This window comes from Rhinopithecus roxellana, chromosome 11 (assembly GCF_007565055.1).
Source record: "Rhinopithecus roxellana isolate Shanxi Qingling chromosome 11, ASM756505v1, whole genome shotgun sequence".
Classification (NCBI taxonomy): domain Eukaryota; kingdom Metazoa; phylum Chordata; class Mammalia; order Primates; family Cercopithecidae; genus Rhinopithecus; species Rhinopithecus roxellana.
Genome location: NC_044559.1, coordinates 18,766,656 through 18,789,075, shown reverse-complemented (window position 1 = coordinate 18,789,075; position 22,420 = coordinate 18,766,656). Strand labels below are relative to the sequence as shown.

At 38.6% G+C, this 22,420-nt stretch overlaps 1 protein-coding gene across 3 annotated transcripts in view; it reads right to left on the bottom strand.

The window, feature by feature from the left end:
• Positions 1-22,420, bottom strand: part of SORCS1 (sortilin related VPS10 domain containing receptor 1) — a 596,232-nt gene that overhangs the window by 59,809 nt on the left and 514,003 nt on the right. For all 3 annotated transcript variants that reach the window (XM_030941406.1, XM_030941405.1, XM_030941407.1), the window contains exon 18: positions 17,043-17,214. In XM_030941406.1, coding sequence (XP_030797266.1) covers positions 17,043-17,214 — 172 coding nt within the window. The remainder of the gene's footprint in view (positions 1-17,042; positions 17,215-22,420) is intronic.

The window sequence follows — 22,420 nt, the reverse complement described above, 5'->3', positions numbered from 1 at the left end:
AAGTAAGATTGATCTAGTTGGGTGCAGTGGCTTATGACTGTAACCTCAGTACTTTGGGAGGCTGACGTGAAAGGGCCACTTGAGTCCAGGAAGTCAAGGCTGTAGTGAGCCATGATTGCACCACTGCACTCCAGCCTGGAAAACAGAGTGAAATACTCTCTCATTAAAGAAAAAATATAGAAAAGGAAAATAATTGCTCTACAAGATCCCCTGGGTGGTCACCAAGGGAGAAGAGAGAAAACATTTCTTGAAAGTTTACTGTGTCAGAAATAATAGCAACTACTTTCTATATATTATCTTATTTAATCTTTGTATCAGTCTATTTTCACACTGCTATGAAGAACTGCCTGAGACTGGGTAGTTTACAAAGAAAAGAGGTTTAATTGACTCACAGTTCCACATGGTTAGGGAAGGCCTCAGGAAACTTACAATCATAGTGTAAGGGAGAGCAGGCATGTCTTGTGTGGTGGCATGTGAGAGACAGTGTGTGTAGGAGGAACTGTCAAATACTTATAAAACCATCAGGTCTCTGAGAACTCACTCACTATCATGAAAACAGCATGGAGGAAACCACCCCTATGATCCAATCACCTCCCACCGGGTCCTTCCCTCAACACTGGGGATTATGAGGATTACATTTCAAGATGAGATTTGGGTGGGGACACAGAGTCAAACCATATCAATCTCCAACCCTAAAAGAATTCAGACCTGTTCAAATTTGCCTAGAGTCACAAGACTAGTTTGAATCAGGCTGTTCTTAACTCTGAGTCCAGCACTCTTACAACTCGTTCACAGAAAACACTCAAACTACTCTGGTGCTCATTCCCAGATGGGTGCTAAAGAATGAATCCACTGATGTGCGAAACCAAAGAACTTTGTAAGCTTTGCTAACTACAACCCTTTAGAGGAATGCCAAAGTGATGTAAGATGATCCCAGTGTAATATGCCAGACTCTACAAAATACCCCAGAAGCATCAAAATGTGTTTGTGAGTGTTCCTGGTGGTGTGAGTGTTTGACAAAGTCTAATATGACTAATCAGGAAACAAATGTTGTAACTGTGTTGGACCTTCTCGTGTGACATTTTATCATAGTAAACTGAGCTTTTATAGAACAGAAAAAAAACAGTCTAGGATAAAAGGCAGCTACATACAACCTATCTTCTGTTCCCAAGCAAGTTATTTGTCCTCTCTGACTTCTCTTCCAAGAGGTGCTGCCACTGCTGAAAGCCAAAGTTCCCACACCAGAGCAGCTGGGACAGAGTGCTCCCAGGATGTCTGGTTTGCATCATGCCCTATAGGTGTTTCTTCAGTTTCAAAACTGAGCTCTGGACAGTGACTTCAAGATATTCAAATCCCTGCATAATTACAGAGTATTGTCAGCCTTTTCCTCTTGTCTGTTCAAAGATGGTTTTCTAAAGCACATGTCTTTCTCCAAATGTGCACACCTCCTGAGCTTCTCTGCAAGCAAAACTTATGGTGAATTTGGATGCTCTGACCTGGGAGATGAAGAGTCACCACTGTGAAGAGGATAGTGCAGAAGGTTTTACATTTTTTCTAGAGAACTCAGATCTGTCAAGGCCAGGAATTCCAGAGAGAGCAACTTTGAACACACCAAATCATTGGCCTAGATTTATGACATTTCACTTTCTCTCAGATGAAATGAAGATGGCTGTTTTTCGGGCCCTTCTGTGAGGTCTCAGATCCTTGGGACTTAACTAACTAAAAACCCAAATACTTCTGGATCTAATGCCCAGATCAAGACATTCCAATAGCAACATCACAAAGTGGTTTAATCATTCCCTTGGAAATGGGTGATAGTACCATGTATTTCACTGAATCCCAAATTTCCCTTTTGTGTGTTCTGTACTTGGTGTCTGGTTTAAAATGGAATGGAATATATAAGGCAGGAGGAATACTTAGTGTGTGTAAGCAGATAATGACTATGAGCTGGGGCCTCTGTACTCTATCTAGATATTGTGGTATAGAGAGGTTCAGAATCTTGACCCATTGCAGTTTGGAAGCACTTTTTAGATAATAACGGGCACTGCTATACTGTTAGCACTGCATGGTGGCTGCAGGAATTACATCAGCAGGCTCTGGCTGGAAAACTAGGGGGCTGCCAAATGACATAAATCTCATAAATGTTTTTGAATGACTTTTGAAATTCACTCATAAAGTAAAAACATTCAGCTATGTAATTAGAACAAAATTGTATATACTTTAAAAATAGTAGGAAGTTTCCTTTAGGAATAAATCTCTATGGAACCAGGTTTTCCTAGTAGTAAAATATGTAACAGAAATATGTCAGCATTGTTAGAAAAAATTTAAAAAAAAAGAGAAAAAAAGGCATGGTATATTCATTGGTAAAATATAGAAATACATAAAACGATGACACAGAAAATTAAAATCACCCATAATTATATCACCCACAGATTACCTTGTTAACATATTGGTGGATACCATTTTAATCAATGAGAATGCACGTGGACACAGATACCACTCCTATAACACTGGAATTACTATACTGTTTTTAGCATTATGCGGTCAACATGTTTAAATAGCTTAAATTCTTATACCTAGTATCACTTGGTGATCTTAACCAAGTCATAAGACCTCTTCTATGAAATGGATATATGATTTCTTGCCCTGGAAGTCACTTCATCCCCCTCCTAAATTATTAGGTTGTTGTGAAATTCATTTTAAAGAGGTGCTGCATGTGAAAGAGGCGCCCTACAAAAGTTAGGTGGCAACCTGGGAATTAGAAGATCTAGTTTTATGTCCTTCGAAAAACATTGTTTATTTGGACCTCAATTTCTCTACCTGTAAATTAAAGATGGGAAGAGCCGATGATCCTAACTGTCACTTCCAAGTCAGATAATCTGTGATTTTTACAATTCTATTATTCTTGTTATTAGCATTATTGTGAATCAACACATATATATTCTAACATCAATTTGTGCTGCTGAGATAAGCTCAGATCTCAGGTAAAGATGTGGAACTTATTCAAGTGCTGCTGTCATAAGGTGGAGACTTTCCACTGCACATTAATGGTAGACCAGCTTAAGGACTGAGCGGCTGAGCAGAGGATCATAGAGTAACAAATGGCAAAGTGCAAAGCCAGAAGCCTGAGGAAGTTATTCACTCAGATGAGGATTGCATGGTGTGATGAAACCTTGATTCAGGGCTGGTGACCACCCAGGTGGATGAAGTGGGACATTAGTATTGTCAGGGCCTAAAGTAGGCAGACTAGAAGACTGAAAATTCAAACTGAAGACTATTTCATGAATCCAGCCTCTGGGATGTTTGCTGAACTGGAACTGTCAGTAATGAGCCAGGTATGTAAGTCAGACTAAAGTTCTTAGCAAACATCTTTTCTTTGAGATCCTAAAGAAGAGCAGTACTCCAATATAGTTGCATTTGTTTTCAGGGGAGAGAAAAGTGGAGCCTTAGAAAGGGTTGCTGACCAATCCAACTTGAACTTCAGACATTAGGCTTCTAGCTAAAGAAAACCTATATTGTCTGCCTCATTTCCTTCAACAACAACAAGTGAGAAGAAATTAAGTGGCTCAATTTCCTTGCTAGAGTCAAAGAGAATGATGCTGAATGGAGAAAGGAGTAAGTAATACACGAGAAAACTTCAAGTCTTCAAGGTTCACTGAAATCAGCTTCCACTCCTTTGTATGGAAGAAGAAAACAGTTGAGGTGTCTATGTCAGAACTAAGCTGGCTTAGAAACTGATTCCTGCCTCACAGGGTCAGGAGATCGAGACCATCTTGGCCAACATGGTGAAACCCTGTCTCTACTAAAAATACAAAAATTAGCTGGGCGTGGTGGTGCGTGCCTGTTATCCCAGCTACTCCTGAGGTTGAGGGAGGAGAATCACTTGAACGCAGGAGGCGGAGGTTGCAGTGAGCTGAGATCACACCATTGGACTCCAGCCTGGCAACAGGGTGTGTCTCAAAAAAAAAAAAAAAAAAAAGAAAGAAAGAAAGAAAAGAAACTGATGCCTGCCTCAACATAACACTGCTTATTAACCCTTTGTGCCACCACTAAAGGCTCCAAATAACCTTTTCTCCAGATGAGAAAGTATGTCAAACTGTCATGAATTCAGACGAGTGAGTATCTCATAGAAATTTTTATCAACAGCCATCTTCTCTACCATCTGATGGTTGACAGCATCCTGCAATATTTATGAAGTGTTATTACACTCTGGGTACTTTAATGCTCCCTTAAGTCTTTCAATGTATATGAAATTACGAATCATTGAAATCTGTCTAACGAGGACACAGTCCTCACGTTTTGGAGTTAAATCTCACAAAAGTGATAATCATGAATTTTCCTTATTAAGTTTCAGTCTTTGTATGTAAATTGAGGTATTAAGACAATGAGATACAGATCAAAGTTTTAATTTTCGTCCTTTGCCTCAGATTTAATTTAAAAGTCTTAAATTATGCAGAGAATTCCATCTCTTTACTCTTACAGCTGTTTAAAACAGATTTAATTATCTTCCTTAACACGCAGATACTACTTCTGCCTACCAGTTCTCTCAAACAAATGCCTCCCAAATCAGTTTTGTTGAGTTCTTCAGACTGATTAGGGCCTTTGCCATCTATCCTGTGCCTTCAGGTCCTTGCATTGGATTTCTCTGGGAAGCTGAGTTATTGTGTTGAAAGTCTATAGGCTCATTAGGTTCTCATTAGTGGTCTAGAGGACATCCATCTTGAGTGAGTCTCCAAGCACAGAGATGCCACCTCTCACTGCCTGCTTGAATCTCAGTGCAAAACACCTTCGATCAGTTTCCTAAAAGTCAGGCATAGTTTGAAAATGTTTAGCATCTTAGACTCAACTTTATGGATTTCTCTACTCCTCTTCCAGTTGGTTCTTGGACTAACTGTTCTTTATTTTTTAAGGCAATAATGATGCCTAAATGCATTGTGTGTGCTTGTGTGTGTGCGCACATGTGTTCTTCTTTCATCTGCCACAGTGAGTCTGGGATGGAAGTACGACTGCTCCTTTGCCTTGTGCTGCTAATGAAGGTTCTGTCATGAGAGTACACTTGGAGAGAACCCTAAAAGCAGCAGGAAATGAGGCAGGTGGTATTGATGACATTGCAATTTTTCATCAACCTCAGAATAGCTATGTGGCTTTCTGAGTAACACATCAGGTGAGCCAAGTTGTGGGATTTTGGAGGAATTGTGTTATGGAAGCATTTCTATCACCTAGGTTTTGAGGGTGACCTCATATGCTATTTGCAGAAAAGAATCCCATTTCTTGCACATATTAAATCTGTAATTTTCTGGCTTGAGCACATACTACTGTATATGAAGTTGCAAACTAGTATCAGTGTACCTAGTCTTTAATTATTTTCTGGCAATAAGAAGTTCTCTTTGCTCTGGTTTTAGCAATGTTTTCATTGATATTCTTATGCTAGAATTAGGACATGCACTAGGAAAGGATTAAGGAAGAGATTTAGATTTCAGATGAAGAATATACCACGTTTTGACTGGTTTTCAAATGTTAAGAGTCTTTTCCTTTTAAGTTTCAGTTTTATCTCTATGCTTCTTGGGGAAGCCTATCCAAATCCAGATACATTTATTGAGTTTCTATCAATATGTTAGGTACATTGTACAGAGATGTGGGAACTTCAATCAGGAGTGACATGATTCTTACCTTAAACTATACCCCCAGTATAGTTTACTGGGGGATGCCAAAAATATTATTACAAAACAATGCAATAAATTACTGCACTATAATTTATATTTAGATAATTTATTATTAATCTTTTTTATTTCCAATAGATATAAGGTATTAGGCACTTTCTACTTCATGTCATTAGATTTTCATTTAAAACTCAATATAACAGAGGTTCTAGTCAAACCAAAACATATATTCCCACAAACTAAAGTAAGTCCATTAATGAATGAAAAGTACATGATATAAAATTGGCACTTAGTAAAATATTCGTCAAAGAACAAATAAATAAACACAAATATCTAACTATTTGCTGAGACAGTTGATGCCTCAGGTCTCTGATGGTTTAGATGAAATGCAAAGGAGATGGAAATTACAAGGAGGGGTTTGTATGCAAGTAACTGGGACAAAGAAAAGAGGCTTAGATCAGTCCCTAACCCAACCTAGCCCCATAAAAGAAAGACAAGACTGTGGGAGAAAGTTGAACCATGATATAAGATGGACAGAGGCACAAGCTTTGGTACTCACATGAAAAAAAAATACTGTAACAACTTGGGGAGGTGAATCTTTTGCATTAATACACTGTGATGTCCTATCAGAACCTAGCAGAGACCTCTAGGTTTCTTTGGTACTTGGAAGACTTGCTTTTTACAGACATCAGAAGCATGACCTTAAGATCCCTGTTTTTATAAAGAGTTGGTACCAGAAATAGGGCAAGAGTCAGGCACTATTTTCAAAGTAAATTCAGAAGGATCAAATTTAAATAAGAAATGCACTCATATAGATTTTGAGGAGAATAAAGATACCATGTATTGCCAGTAGGGGCACATGCCAGGGATTTTTTGTTTTTGTTTTGGATTTAATTAAAAAATATTATAGCCTAATTTATACCCAAGCCTCTGAAGAAACACATGTATTCTAAATTCCTTGGGTGCTGCATTCATATCCTATGTTTTTGCAATATCAGTGTCAGGCACACTAGGCATTCAATGAAGGCATCATTTTCCAAAGAGGGGGAGCCCAGAGAGGATTTCGCATCTCTCTTTGCTGATGTGAAATATTCCACAAATAGGTCCCAAGCCATTAGTATTCTCAGAGAAGCCAGGAAGAAAATTTTGGTACATTTATCGATTAGTGTCTAAGAATGAATATAAGAGCCACAGGCTAAACTGGCTTGGTCATTGATGATTTGGCCTTTTCTTTCTACTCCTTCACCTTTGTGACTACTGATAATCCCAGCCATGGGTTTCTACGGAGGCTTAGGAGCTACATGAAGTTCTTCTTAGGAGCTACATGAAGTTCTTCTTAGAAAATGGTTCCTTCACCATAAAGAAGCAGTAGAAAGACAAGATACCACAGATCCTGGATTAGACCCTAGGCTCTAATAGTTAGTAGTTGTGTGATCTCAGGTAAGTTACTTGCCTTTCTGTGCCTCAGCTGTGCCATCTATAAAATGACAATAATGGTAACACCTACTTGCATAGAGTTGCTGTCAGATCTGCGTAAGATAATTCATGAAAAGCCTCACAAACTGGAACAGTGGTGCTCAATGAATGTTGGATAACCACATTATTATTATTGTGTCAAGTGTCAATTCTCCTCAACTTTTGAGACACTCTGTGTCTCTTCATTCTGCATTGCTAATCACGTGCATCTCCCATGCCTACATATATAATCCAGAGGGTCACAGAGAAACTGAGGGTCTTTTTCTGCAAGGAGGAGTCTGAATCATCAGCACAGCATCTCACAATCACATGTGAGGTCCCCAGGGTCTCCCGATATGAAGAATGTGCTGTTGGCTTGGTGCTCTGCATCAGGAGAACAGAGCTTCAAGGAGCCAGATCTGACAGCTGGAGGCAGCAGATTTCATCCCTGCTGTTGAAGCTTTGCCCACTGAAGTGGAATGAACTGACTTGTTATCTTTTTTCCTTCTTGTGCCCAGAAGGCATGAATTCACATATCTTCGAACCAGATTCCCCAATCTGTTCCCACATCACTCAACGCAGTGTGAGATGCCTGATGATGATCTTTGTTACATGGAAAGCAGAGTTGAACAGATGAGAACCAGGCCTCTGTCCCTGAAGTGTGTTCTCTATCATTTGCATAAAGGCTGGAGCTAATCAGAAGTGAAAGTTCATGTTTCTGATCTTGCTATATTGTGTTCTTAGAAATGGAAAAACTCTCTGAACTCTGCCTTAGTATAAACATCTGCTGCTTCAAAAGATGACACTCCTCTGGGTATCAGGATCAGGTGCCTCATGTCTCTGGGAAGAGAACCTTCACATTCACCTTGCACACAGGGTGGAAGTTTGGCCCTAAGCGTACCAGAAAGGTTTTTCTTATTTTTCCTTTTTTTTGCCCAAAGACGTAAATATAAAGTACTATATTTTAAATGGATTTCCAAAATGACTTTTAAGTAAGCTTTTTGTTGAGTAAAATGTACTTAACATTGTACATTACTCAAATTGTATATTAATGTAATGTACTCATTGTACATTAAAAATGTACAAATCACTGAATATACAACTTGAATTTTACAAAGTGAATGCATCCATTAACTGCTGCCCAGATGAACCAGCTGAAAACTGTCAGTACACCCAAAGTTCTCCAATCACCCTGCCTCCAAAGTTAACAGTAATTCTCCCTTCTATTACATGAATTATTATTATTGAGACGGAGTCTAGCTCTGTCACCCAGGTTGGAGTGCAGTTTTGTGATCTCAGCTCACTGCAGCCTCTGTCTCCTAGGTTCAAGCGATTCTCCTGCCTCAGCCTCCCAAGTAGCTGGGATTACAGGTGCCCACCACCACGCCCAGCTAATTTTTGTACTTTTAGTAGAGATGGGATTTCACTGTGATGGCTAGGCTGGTCTCGAACTCCTGACCTTGTGATCTGCCCGCCTCGGTCTCTCAAAGTGTGGGGATTACAAGTGTGAGCCACCACACCTGGCCACCATAAATTATTAATAGCTTTGACTATTTTTGCATTTTAATTAAATGGAATAATGCAACATATATTCTTTTTTTTTTTTTTTTTTTTTTTTTTTTTTTTTTGAGACAGAGTCTCGCTCTGTCGCCCAGGCTGGAGTGCAGTGGCCGGATCTCAGCTCACTGCAAGCTCCGCCTCCCGGGTTTACGCCATTCTCCTGCCTCAGCCTCCCAAGTAGCTGGGACTACAGGTGCCCGCCACCTCGCCCGGCTAGTTTTTTGTATTTTTTAGTAGAGACGGGGTTTCACTGTGTTAGCCAGGATGGTCTCGATCTCCTGACCTTGTGATCCGCCCGTCTCCGCCTCCCAAAGTGCTGGGATTACAGGCTTGAGCCACCGCGCCCGGCAACATATATTCTTTTTAGTCTGACTTCTTTAGCTCAATAATGGATATGACATTTATCCAGTTTTTTGCATATAGCTTTAGTTTGTTCTTTTTCATTGCTGTATGACATTCCATTCTGTAAATATACTATAGTTTATGTATTCTATTATTCATGGATGTTTAGATTGTTTCCAGTTAGGGCTCTCACAAATACTTTTGCTATGCATATTATCTTACATACATTCTGGTGCGTATGTGTATGCATTTCTGATAAGTATATACTTAAAAGTGGAAACACCAGGTTATAGGTGGTATACATGTTCAGCTAGAGCAGTTAATGTCGAACAAGTCCCAAATGGCAGTATGTATCTACACTCCAAATAGCATTATATGAATGACCAGCTGCTCTACATTCTCAATAACACCTGATATTATTAGTCTTTATTTATTTTTTTTGTTTTGAGAGGAAGTCTCACTTTGTCACCCAGGCTGGAGTGTAGTGGCGCAATCTTAGCTTACTGCAGCCTCCACCTCCTGGGTTCAGATGATTCTCCTGCCTCACCTTCCCAAGCAGCTGGGACTACAGGCACGTGCCACCATGCCCAGCTCATTTTTTGTTGTTGTTGTTTTATTTTTGTTTGTTTTCATTTTTAGTAGAGATGGGGTTTCGCCATGTTGGCCAGGCTGGTCTTGAACTCCTGACTTCAAGTGATCTGCCCAACTTGGCTTCCCAAAGTGCTGGGACTACAGTTGTAAGCCACCACACCCAGACTATTATTAGTCTTTTAAAATATACATCTTCTGATGGTGCACAATAATATATTATTATAAATTAAGTTGCATTATATAGGGATGCTCAGAATTTTTTCATATGCTTATTGGCTATTTGGTTACCCTGAGTTATTTGTGCATTTTCTTTCTCTTTTTTTTTTTTTTTTTTTTTTTTTTTTTTTAGACGGAGTCTTGCTCTGTCGCCCAGGCTGGAGTGCAGTGGCACGATCTCGGCTCACTGCAAGCTGCAAGCTCCACCTACTGGGTTCACGCCATTCTCCTGCCTCAGCCTTCCAAGTAGCTGGGACTACAGGTGCCCGCCACCACGCCCGGCTAATTTTTTGTATTTTTTTTTAGTAGAGACGGGGTTTCACCGTGTTAGCCAGGATGGTCTCAATCTCCTGACCTCGTAATCTGCCTGCCTCGGCCTCCTGAAGTGCTGGGATTACAGGCGTGAGCCACCACGCCCAGCCCCATTTGTGCATTTTCTATTGAGTTACCAGTATTTCCCTTATTAATTTGTAGAATTTATTTATACTCTCCTAATTATGATTCCTTCATTGAAATTATGCTTTATTTTGCATAATAAAAATAAACAATAAAAAACAAATAAAACAATTTTATTATTTTATTACTGTAATAATACCTTTTCAGTAAGGTATTATTACAAATACCTTTTTCCCTCTAGGGCTTAATTTAATAATAATAGCTTATTGAAAAGGTATTATTACAGATATCTTTTTCCCCTCTAGGACTTAATTTTTTATTTTCAAAATAATGCCTTAAATAACAGAAATTCTTAATTTTAATGTAGTCCTATTTAAAATTAGTATAATTAGGCTGGGCGTGGTGGCTCATGCCTGTAAATCCCAGCACTTTGGGAAGCTTAGGTGGGCAGTTCACTTGAGGTCAGGAGTTCAAGACCAGCCTAACCAACATGGTGAAACCCTGTCTCTACAAAAAGTACAAAAATTAGATGGGTATGGTAGCTGGCACCTGTAATCCCAGCTACTCAGGGGAGTGAGGCAGGAGAATCGCTTGAACCTGGGAGGTGGAGGTTGCGGTGAGCCAAGATCATGCCACTTGCACTTCAGTCTGGGGTGACAAAGGTAGACTCCATCTCAAACAAATAAAAATAAAAATAAAAATAAAATTATAAAGAAAGTATAATTATAAAGAAATTTCTTAGTATAATTCCTTTATACGTAATGGGTTTTCTTTGCTGTTTTAAAAAAAATCTTTGCATAACACAAGGTCATGAAGATATTCTTCTGTGCTTTCTTTTAGAAATGTTAGTATTGTGGGGCACGGTGGCTCATGCCTGTTATCCCAAAACTTTGGGAGGCTGAGGTGGGCAGATCACTTGAGTTCAGGAATTTGAGACGAGCCTGACCAATGTGGTGAAACCCTGTCTCTACTAAAAACACAAAAATTAGCTGGGCATGGTGGCATGTGTCTGTAGTCCCAGCTACTTGGGAGGCTGAGGCAGGAGAATTGTTTGAACCCGGAAGGCGGAGATTGCAGTTGAGCTGAGATCTCGCCACTGCACTCCAGCCTGGGCGACAGTGAGACTCAAAAAAAAAAAAAAAAAAAAGTTAGTATTAGCTTTCAAATTTTGATTGACAATACAGTTATAATTATGTTTGTATATTATGTGAGATAAATATTCATGTATTCCCATATGGATATTCAAAATTGTAGCACCCATGTATTGAAAATATTATAATTTCTCCACTGTACTGCAGTGTCTCATTTGTCATAAAGTAAGTGTGTGTCTATATATATAATATATGCATGTATATATGTTTCTTGACTCTGCTTGTTCAGCTTGTGAATGATATACATACATATATGTATATATTGATATACATACATATATGTGTATATATATGTGTGTGTGTGTGTATATATATGGTAATGTTAGTCATCCAAATTTTTGAGTCACCTTCAAAAGTATCTTTGCTATTCTTTAGGTCTTGACATTTTGTGTAAATGTTATGATCATATTGTCAATTTTAATACACGAAACATGCTGGAGATTTTTATTCTGACTGCTTTTAATTCAAGTCAATATGAAGAAAATTGATGTCTTTTTATAATACTGAGTCTTCCAATCTATGATCAGGGTGTATCCCTCCATTCATTTAGGTTTTTTCAAAATTTATTTCCAAATTTGTGTTGTTTTCTGGGTAGTGCTATTGAAAATAAGTTTTTAGATTTGAGTGTGAATATTTGTTGTATTTTGATGCTATTATAAATTTTACACACACACACATAATTTTCTACTTGTGTAGAGGATTTATATGTCCAGGCATCAAGACTCACCCTACCTCTAGTGAAAATATAATGTGTTTGAAATTAGTAATTAACATATGGTTTGAAATTCACACCCAGGGAACAGAATAGAGTGCCTAGAAATGGAACCACAAATAGACAGTCAGTTGATTTATGACAAAGGCTTATAGCAATTCAGTGTGAAATGAATAGTCTGTCAATGGTATTGGGACAATTGGATATGCATGTGGACGAAATATAGAAACTTGAAACAGTTTTATTCAAGATAAATCATACACATCAATGTGAAACCTAAAGAGAAATCTTGTGGTATGACTGTGTTTACAATGTTGGTTTAGATAAAGACTCCTTAAGCCTGACAAAAAGCACTGAAGTGACAAAAATCACTAATTTTCAAAATGTAATTATTGATAATATTTGAGTATATATCTACCATTTTTAAATTTTAATTTTAATGTGTTTGAGACAGGGTCTCACTCTGTCAGCCAGGCTGGCTGGAGTGCAGTGGTGCAATTACGGTTGACTGTAGCTTTCAACTCCTGGACTCAAGTGATTCTCTCACCTTAGCCTCCTAAGTAGCTGGGACCACAGACACAGGACACCATGCCTGGCTATTTTTTAAAAATTATTTTTATTTTTTTTTTGGTAGTTGTCCAAGCTGGTCTCAAACTACTGGACTCAAATGATCCTCCCACCTTGGTCTCTCAAAATGCTGGGATCCACCACACCATGCCTATATCTACCATTTTAGTAGATGTTTTCTATTTGTCTCAACTGTATTATGTTCTTTTTTTCTCTTTTACTTGCCTTACTTTGGATTAATGAAATCCTTTTAAAGTTACTGTAATTCCCCTGCCAGTAGCTTGATGATAAGATTCTCTTACTACTTCTTCAGTTGTTACTCTAGGTATTGAAGCACATATTCTGGATATGTTGGAGTCTAATATAAATTAGTACTTTTATCTCTTTATAGATGTATCATGAACCTTAAACTACTTTAACTCTATTTAATCCACTCCACATACTGTGTTATTATTCTAATGTATTTTAATTCTACGTATATTTTAAATCCCACAGCTGATTATCATTCTTGGTCTGCAGTTATTATTAATTTCAATTTACCCCCTTTCTTGCTCTTCATTCCTTCCATTATTTTGTGTGTGTTTGTGTGTGTGCCTCTGTCTGGGTCATTTTCTTTATGTGTGAATAATTATTTTTAGTATTTCTTTTTATAGGCAGTAGTTTTTATGAGATATTGCTATGGAAGGAAGTGTTGGGAAGGGAAGGGAATGGTCCCTTTAAATGATACGGAAAGGGGGAAGGGCGTGGTCCCTGGCTAGGGCTCCACCCCGGGCCTGTGCCTTGGGACCTAGGTGAGGACAGGCACTCCTGCCTTTGCACCCAAATGTTGTGTTTCCCAAGACCACCCTAGCCTGCCATGCCCCCATCCTGTGGCTATAAAACCCCCCGACACCCTAGCAAGCAGACACACACACCAGATGGACGTCAAGAGGAATGCACCGACAGGCACCAGCATGCCAGCAGGCCACCGACCAGCAGAACTACACGGAATTTAGCTGGAGCAGTTGGAGGAGAGCCCAGGCCACTGAATGGCCGGACTCCAGTGGAAAACCTTCCCACTCCATCCCCTTCTGGCTTCCTCTATCTGCTGAGAGCTACCTCCGCTCAATAAAACTTTGCACTCACTCTCCAAGCCCAGGTGTGATCCGATTCTTCCAGTGCACCAAGGTAAGAACCCAGGATACAGAAAGCAGTCTGTCCTTGCGACAAAGTAGAGGGTCTAATTGAGCTGGTTAAGACAAGCTGTCTATAGACCACAAAACAAAAAAAGCACACGGTAGCAAACGCCCACTGGGGCTTCAGGAGCTGTAAACATTCATGCCTAGACACTGCCGTGGGGTCAAAGCCCCACAGCCTGCTCCTGTGTGCTCCTCTAGAGATTTCAGTAGTGGGGCGCTGAAGAAGCGAGCCACACCCCCATCACACGCCTGCGAGGGGGACAAGGGAACATTTCCCCTTTCGGTATCTCCATTATTGTTTATCTATAAAACCATTTGTGTTTTCTGCAGCGCTTCAAAGATGTCATTCCATTTTCTTCTGGACTTTTTAAACACCTCTCTCTGATTTTAGATTTCAGCGGTTTGAATGTAATAGCTCAGTGATTTTTCTTTGCACATATTCTTCTTGAGTTTGCTGATTCTGTTAAATCTATGGGTTAATATGTTGATATCTTTCATCAGGCTTACAAAATTCTCAGCCCTTATCTTTACAAAAATGATTCTTGTTCCTTATCTCTCTCCTCTCCTTTTGGGGCTACAGTTGCATCTGTGTTAGACCTTTTTGTCATTTTCCATTTGTCTTGTATTATTTTTTCTCTATATTCTATTTCTTTTTTGCTGTAGATGGTATATTTCCTGCTGTCCTTTCTTCCATTTAACCTCTATTCATATGGGTTCAATTTGCTCTAAACCTAAGTTCTTAATATCAGTTATTGTATCTTTATTTTTACAATTTCTATTTGGTATTTCTTATTGATTACTGCCCTGGGGTTCAATTTTCCACCTTTTCTCACATTCGTGAACATATTAATCACTGTTATTTTATAGGATATCTTAAATAAACACTATATCTCATCCAACTGTTGCTCTTTTCTGTTTTTCCCCCCTGTTGGTTCTGTATCTTGATATACTTGGATTTTTCTAAATGCCCAACATTTTATATGAAAAATATTGGGTAAACCTGTGGTTTATGTTATTTTCCATTAAAGAAGGTTTACTTTGGTTTCTAATAATCACTTTAGAGTTGAAGAGAATCACTCTAATTGATTCAGAGACTGAAGTGATTTCAGATTAGATTTCTGGGTACAGAGGGCCTGTTCTAATTCAGGTTTGCCTTTACTCCTAGGACAAAGATTTCCAGAAGTTCCAAGAACCAAGTCTTAGATAGTTCACCAGGGCCCTCCTCCTTGATACATCTTGAATTCAAATTTTTATCTCCCCGAAGAGCAATACTTCTAAAAACTTTGTTTAACTTCTCAGCCTCTGACTGCTTTCTATGTTTCCTGTGTTACTTAGGTATCATGAAATACCTCAGGGAGGAAAAAGCCCCTGGGTATGTGCTGCTTCCCTGTGCTTTCCTTCTCCCTGGGATATGACCTTATCACTTCCAACTTTGGAATGTTCTCATAGTCCAATTTTTATCTCCCAAGCCTTGAGAGTCTATTAACACCTGTTTAGCCAACACTTTCTACTTGGCCTTTTACTGGAAATCTAAAATCTGTACCTCCTCTATAGTGTGGCATATGAATTGGTAAAGTTCTCGAAAGGAAAATATAGCAGAAAATGTTGGACTCACTGCAGTGAATTTCCCATTTTTTAAGAAAGGAATTTTAGCTTCTCAATCCTCTTTATAGTTATCTCAGCTCCTAGTCCTCCTTTTCCTCCTCTTCATTTTTCTTCTTCTTCTCTCTCTGTCTCTGTCCCTCTTGCTCTAAATATTTATGCATATATTTGGTTTACTGCATGCTAATCTGTCACAGTCTTAAGCAGAAATCCCCAAAGAGTTTATGTGAAAAATGAGCAACTCCAATTTGCCTAAATTGGCCTGTATTTTTCTAGTTCCAACTGAAGAATTTTCAGCACCTTAGTATTTAGAAGATTGAATCCAATTGAAAGGCACTCATTAAGGAGATAATCAGGAAAGGAGTATTGGGTTACACAGTGATTCTGTAAATGGCCCTTGGACCAGAGCTATGCACATCATTTGAGCTACAGTTTCAAACTCGTTCTTTCACAGTTATTTTTCCTATGAGAATTAAAATACTACAAATTTTCATCAAACCTGACAAAGCAATCATAAATGCTTCATCCTTCCACCTTCATGTCACACTCCAGAGCCTCTGACTTCTCTATACCCCTAGCCTTGCCATGGTTTTTGTTTTTCTTGAGCACAATGCACAACCTGTGAACTTGTTAGAAATGTATATTCTTGGGCCCAACTCCAACCTACTGAATCAGAATCTTTAAGGATGTGGCCAAGAGAACTGTGTTTTCACATGCTCTCCAGGTGATTGTCTTATACCTAGTAAAAACTGAGGGTCACTGGACTATCAGCAGACGAAGCTGGAAGTCAATGTTATATATTTTAATTCTGGTGTCATTGTTAGCCCTTAAAATCCCTTCGTATTTACAGGGCTTTACACAATGGTAACCATAATTAGGTACCCAGAAAACATGACTGAGGATAGGACTGCTTGGTTTAATAATTGAGATGATTTAATGTCAGTACTTATCCTTTAGAGACCGTCTTCCTCATTTACAAGATGACAGAATTCCTGTGTATATTCTAAAATATATAAGATAAATTTCATCTTATCCCCCATATAAATAGACATTTCAGACAACCATAATCTGGCAAATAATAATGCATGCTTTTAATGATATCCCTGAGGTGCTACACTATACAAACTCTTAACTGCCAGATAAATTACACTCAATTATGTTTAGATTGGCCTCAGTGCTACATGCATGACCATCATGTTGCCCTTGGAAAAGAAAACCCTGCAGACTGAGAGGGGATGAAAGTATTAGCATCTCTCAGGTTAGTTTAGTATGTATGTATTAAATTATTTCAGGAGTATTATTTATGTATTCTGAGAAAATGGATTTTGCTAAAATTGCCAATAAGGCAAGATTAAATCTGACAGATCCTCCAAAAGTAAGAGATTAAGTATGAGTGAAGAACAACTTGCGGTGAAATGTAAGTAATTAAAGAAATAGATCAGAGAAGTTGAAGTGATAACAACAAAAACCAAGGAACTAAAAGTAAAATAAAAATTTTTAAATAGCATCTAAAATGGAGAAAGTTGAAAAAGATATGGAAACAAAACCATGGTTTATTAAGAAAAATCACTGGCCATAGAAAGTAGCGGGAAGATAGGAAAATCAGCCCTACCTCTTCTAATTGCACCATGAGAGTGACGTTGTGTCCTTGTTCCGCTGTCAGCTTTCCATCAGCCGTGACTATCCGCAGCCCCCGCGGGGCTTTCCCTGGGCACTTCTGTGGTTTAGCAGTATACTGTTCCCTTACTCCATCAGTGCAATTATTGGAAACCACCTTCCTGTACCTAAATAGAAAGAAGCTCAAGTTGTAAGCCAGCTCATTATAATGTGAATCATTCCCACATTTCTAAATGAGACATAGTGCCTAGCCCTGAGGACCATCAGTAAGTACGTAACCATCTTTCATGCTACTATGAGGAGTAGGGTTAATTTATATAAAGCACCCAACAGAGAGATAATCATGGTCACATGCTGTACTTATTACTAGCATTGTAACTGAGTTTTATTCATCTCTTAAATTAATCAATCACTTCATTGTGGAGTTGTGGGAAATGTGCAAAAATAGAAGATATAGCCCCTACTCTCACTAAGTTTATAAGCTAGTTGGAGAGACATAGATGGCTAATCTAGGAGACAATTCAAAGGCTATATAATTAAGGACTAGAATGAGTAATAAATATTGCAAAGGAATTTACAATTCAGAGAAAGAATAGATTATGATGGATATGTGACTCAACATTCATAGATTGCATAGAGATTGCTACAGTTATGGTCTAGCACAGACAACACTGGCTAAACTTGATATTTCTACTCAATATTTCATGAGAGGTTATACTGGTTAAACGATCAAACCTCACATTAAAGAGACTTCAGTTTGTGCAGACTGATGCTCTTTTGCTTATTTCTTGTTTTAGCTATAATGGGAAAAAAATTATTCTACAAAATTAACCTATATAATTTATCAGATTCATAGTAAATTAAAATTTGCAATTTTAGGATGACAAACCTTTAAGATTTATGAGGTTCAGTGTCATCTAGCCATTATCGTTTTATACTGTTGGGTCCATAGCAACCACTTTATGTATGTATATATTTGATTTCCCAAGTTTACATGCCTAGAGTTAGTGGTAGAGCCCAAATGAGAAGCAATGAAAGCTTACTTTCCACTCTTCTAGACCAGAGGTCAGCAAACTTTTTATATAAAGAGCCAGATAGTCAATGTTTCAGTTTTGCAGGTTATGTAGACTTTGTCACAACTACTTAACTCTGCACTTACTGTATGAAGGTGAACACAGACAACACATAAAAGAATGTATGCAGCTGGATTCCAGAAAACCTTTATTTACAAAACTGGCATAGTTTTCCAATGTGTTTAAGTCCAGTGAATGCCCTTTCCTCTGTGAGAAAGTCAAAGGAGACACTGTCTGGAAAAGTACTTTGAACACTATGGATCACTACAATGTCAATTATTAATGCTTAACTCATTTCATATGTTAAATGTAAGAATTAAATGGGTTAATAATGTACACAGAGTACTTAAAAGTATCCTAATACTCTGCAAGTGCTCATAAAATATTACCAATTATTTCTATTTAATATTATTACTATTTCTCTTCTCTGTTCAAAACCTTCATGGACTTCATATGACCTTAGGATAAGCTGTAAATTCTGTAATCCTGGGCATGAAGCCCTCCACTAGCTAATTTTATTCTGCTTTCCTGGACTCTTTCTCCCTCATAAGCCCATGTCCATTCTCTTTTTAATTTTCTTGAGAGTACTTGTTTTTTCTCCTTTTCTGCTTCAATGTCCTCCTGCATGCCCTATCATCTGCCTAAAATTTGCCCACCCTTTAAGGTACAGCTTACTTCTTGTCTTCTTTAAGACAATTTCTCTGAATATAAGAGTAAAATGGCAGGAATTTCATATTTAGAGAGTGCTTACTATGTCCTAGTTATTGTGCTAAGTTCTTTACATAAATTAACTCATTTATCTTCAAAAGTATCCATAATAAGATACTGTAACTATTCCCAATAAACAGATGGAGGAATTGAGATTCATAGGTGCCAACCAGTTTTCTCAAGATCAAATAGCCAGGACCCTAGAAAATTTGTCTGTAGCACACATCCCCTCTTTACTACTGCACTGCTGCTTTAAATGGAGTGAGATTATCCCTCCTCTGAACCCTTAAAAGAATCCTTATGATTTACTTGATAGGAATTCTTTATACTTTGTATGATTTTCTTCCTGTTGTGGCTGTGTGAACTTCAAGCTCGTTGAGGGCCTCCTTGTGTTCCAGACATTCAAAGCTGGTAATCAGGAGGGCCATACCAGTAACTGTACCAGTTTAAATGTGGAAATATCTGCATATTAATTGATTATTACCACATCCCCAAACCCTCCAAGCATCTCACTCACCAACCCAACTACGCTGATCCCTGTCCTTAGAGTCCTTGCTTCTCGTAATTCAGCAACTTATGGGTTAACACCTCGCCCATGATGGGGGGTCACCAAAACTCTGCTCCAGACATAAGATCACTGCCCATGCTGGTTGGTCATTGTTATGCCTAAGCAATTTGAACATCATTCCATCTGGTTTTTTTTTATACAGTCTCGCTCGGTTGCCCAGGCGTTACTTGGCTCACTGCAGCTTTACCGTGGCTCACTGCGGCTTCCACCTCCTGGGTTCCAGCTATTCTCTTGCCTCAGCCACCCAAGTAGCTGGGATTACAGGCATGTGCCACCACGAATGGCTAATTTTTGTAGTTTTAGTAGAGATGGGGTTTCACCATATTAGCCAGGCTGGACTCAAACTCCTGGCTCCAAGTGATCCGCCCGCCTCAGCCTCCCAAAGTGCTGGGATTAAAGACATGAGCCACCACACCTGACCTCATGTGATGTATTTTTTAAAAACTCCTTTGTAGTTGCTTATGAGTATATGTATATTAAAAGAGAAAATAAGGGGAGGTGAGAGAGAGAAGGAAATAAAACACAAAATGCACACACTGGTGTATGATAGCATCCTGGTACCAGCAATAGTAGCAAGAAAATGACCAGTGATGCCACCCAGGTTAAGTTTGGTATCTCAGTGAGTTTCACTATGCATCAGAGACTGCCTACAGGTTTCAGAGGTGAGGCACTGTACAAACTGAAGTCAGGTTATGATTTTTAATCACTCAGCATCCAAGCATACCCGTGACTCTCTCTTGGTGTGCAGCTATAGAAACATGGGTTCACCATCACCACTAGTATCATCAGCTAGAGAACATTCTTTTGTTTGTCACTGTTCTGATCAATCATTACCTTAGGCTTTCCTGAATCCTGCAATAACAGGAGTTCTGCTAAAATCCAAAGCACGAATCCATCCCCCTGGGACTATGCCACAGAGAAGGCTGTTGGTAATTTTTTTAAATGCTCATTAAAAACCATTCTGAAACCATTTTATTTCCTGTATGAAAATGGCATCACATTAGCCCTACCAGACCTGTCTCTGAAATTCAGAAGAAAATTGTGGCGTAATACAGAGTTCATTTACTCAAGTAAGCACACACCTGCTTTCTGCATTACAGAATGGTTCTATTTTCATCCCAGCAGCTGTCCCTGGGTCTGAGTTATATAAATGAATAATGCATTTAATATGTTATTAAATGGGGCTGCTACCTCTGTAATAACAAGGCAACTTATGATTATGTTGGACCTGCGCTCTGAATATTACTGGGATGCATTTAGTTGGTAAAGCATTCTTCAATCTGCCAAGAAGAAAAGTGCTTTGTAATGGCAAGGGAGTCTTTGTACAATTACTGAAAAGGAAACATTCTGCAAATGTGCCTTTGATATTACCGATGGTTCATCAGTAGATAGGATTTTATTACTCCAACAACCCCAATTTCAGCTATTCTCTTCCTCCCTATCTTGATATCCCTGTCACATTTTCCTTTTTGCCCCTACCCTCTTTGATTTTGCTTTTTCGCTACCTACAAGTCTTAAAAAAGATGAAGGCAATAGGCCGGGAGTGGTGGCTCATGCCTGTAATCCCAGCACTTTGGGAGGCTGAGGCAGGCAGATCACGAGGTCAGGAGATTGAGACCATCCTGGCTAACATGGGGAAACCCCGTCTCTACTAAAAATACAAAAACAAAATTAGCTGGGTGTGGTGGCGGGTGCCTGTAATCCCAGCTACTCTGGAGGCTGAGGTGGGAGAATGGCGTGAACCTGGGAGGCAGAGCTTGCAGTGAGCTGAGATTGTACCACTGCACTCCAGAGCGAGACTCTGTCTCAAAAAAAAGAAAAAAAAAAAAAAAAAAAGAAAGAAAGGAAAAAGAAGAAGGTAATATTTTTCTTTGTGAAAGTAAAACTGGAAGAAAGCATTAAAAGTCTTTGTAGCCTGTGACTTTTCTATTTAGTAGGTTTTTTCTGACATTTTGAGGTGGTGATGGCAAAATACAGATGTTTTTGAGTATTCAGTGTATATTAAGGTGACAGTATATTCTAGCTTAGTAGATCTCAACCCTGTCTACCCTTTGGAATTAGCTGGAGGTACCTTTAGAATAGATGGATACCCAGGCTCTGCAACCACAAATGTTGATTTGAGAATTATGGGGATCAGTTTGTTTTTGTTTTTAAGTTCCCCTGGTGATGCTAGTTTGCAGCCAATGTTAAAGACTACAAATTTAAGAAGGCAAAAACCAATAGATGTTGGTGTGGATGTGGTGTAAAGGGAACGCTTATATATGGCTGGTAGGAATGTAAATTAGTACAAATTAGTACCATGTCTATGGAAAGCAGAATGGAAATTTCTTAAAGAACTAAAATTAAATTGACCATTCAATCCAGTAATCCCACTACTGGGTATCTACCAAAAGGAAAAGAAGTCATTATATCAAAAAGACATGTGTACATGTATGTTTATCACAGCACAATTCACAATTGCAAAGATATGGAACCAACTTAAGTGCCTATCAGCTGATGAGTGGATAAAGGAAATGTGGTGTATAAACACAATGGAATACTACTCCGTCATAAAAAAAGAATGAAATAATGTCTTTTGCAGCAACTTGGATGGAGCTGGAGGCCATTATTCTATATGAAGTAACTCAGGAATGGAAAATCTAATACCACATGTTCTTACGTATAAGTGGGAGCTAAGCTATGGGGACACAAAGACTTAGAGAGTGGTATAATGAACTTTGGAGACTCAGAACGGGTGAGGGAAGAAGGAGGGTGAGAGAAAAAACTACATATTGGGTACAATGTATGCTACTCAGATGACAGATGCACTAAAATCTCAGACTTCATCACTACACAATCCATCCATGTAACCAAAAACCACCTGTACTCCAAAAGCTACTGAAATAATATATATAAAATAAATATATATATCTCAAAAATATATAACACTATATATATGTGTGTGTATATTTTTTTTCAAGAAAATAAAACACTACTGACCTGAAGGTTAAAACTAGTGTTGTGGAACCAAATTGTCTGAGTTTA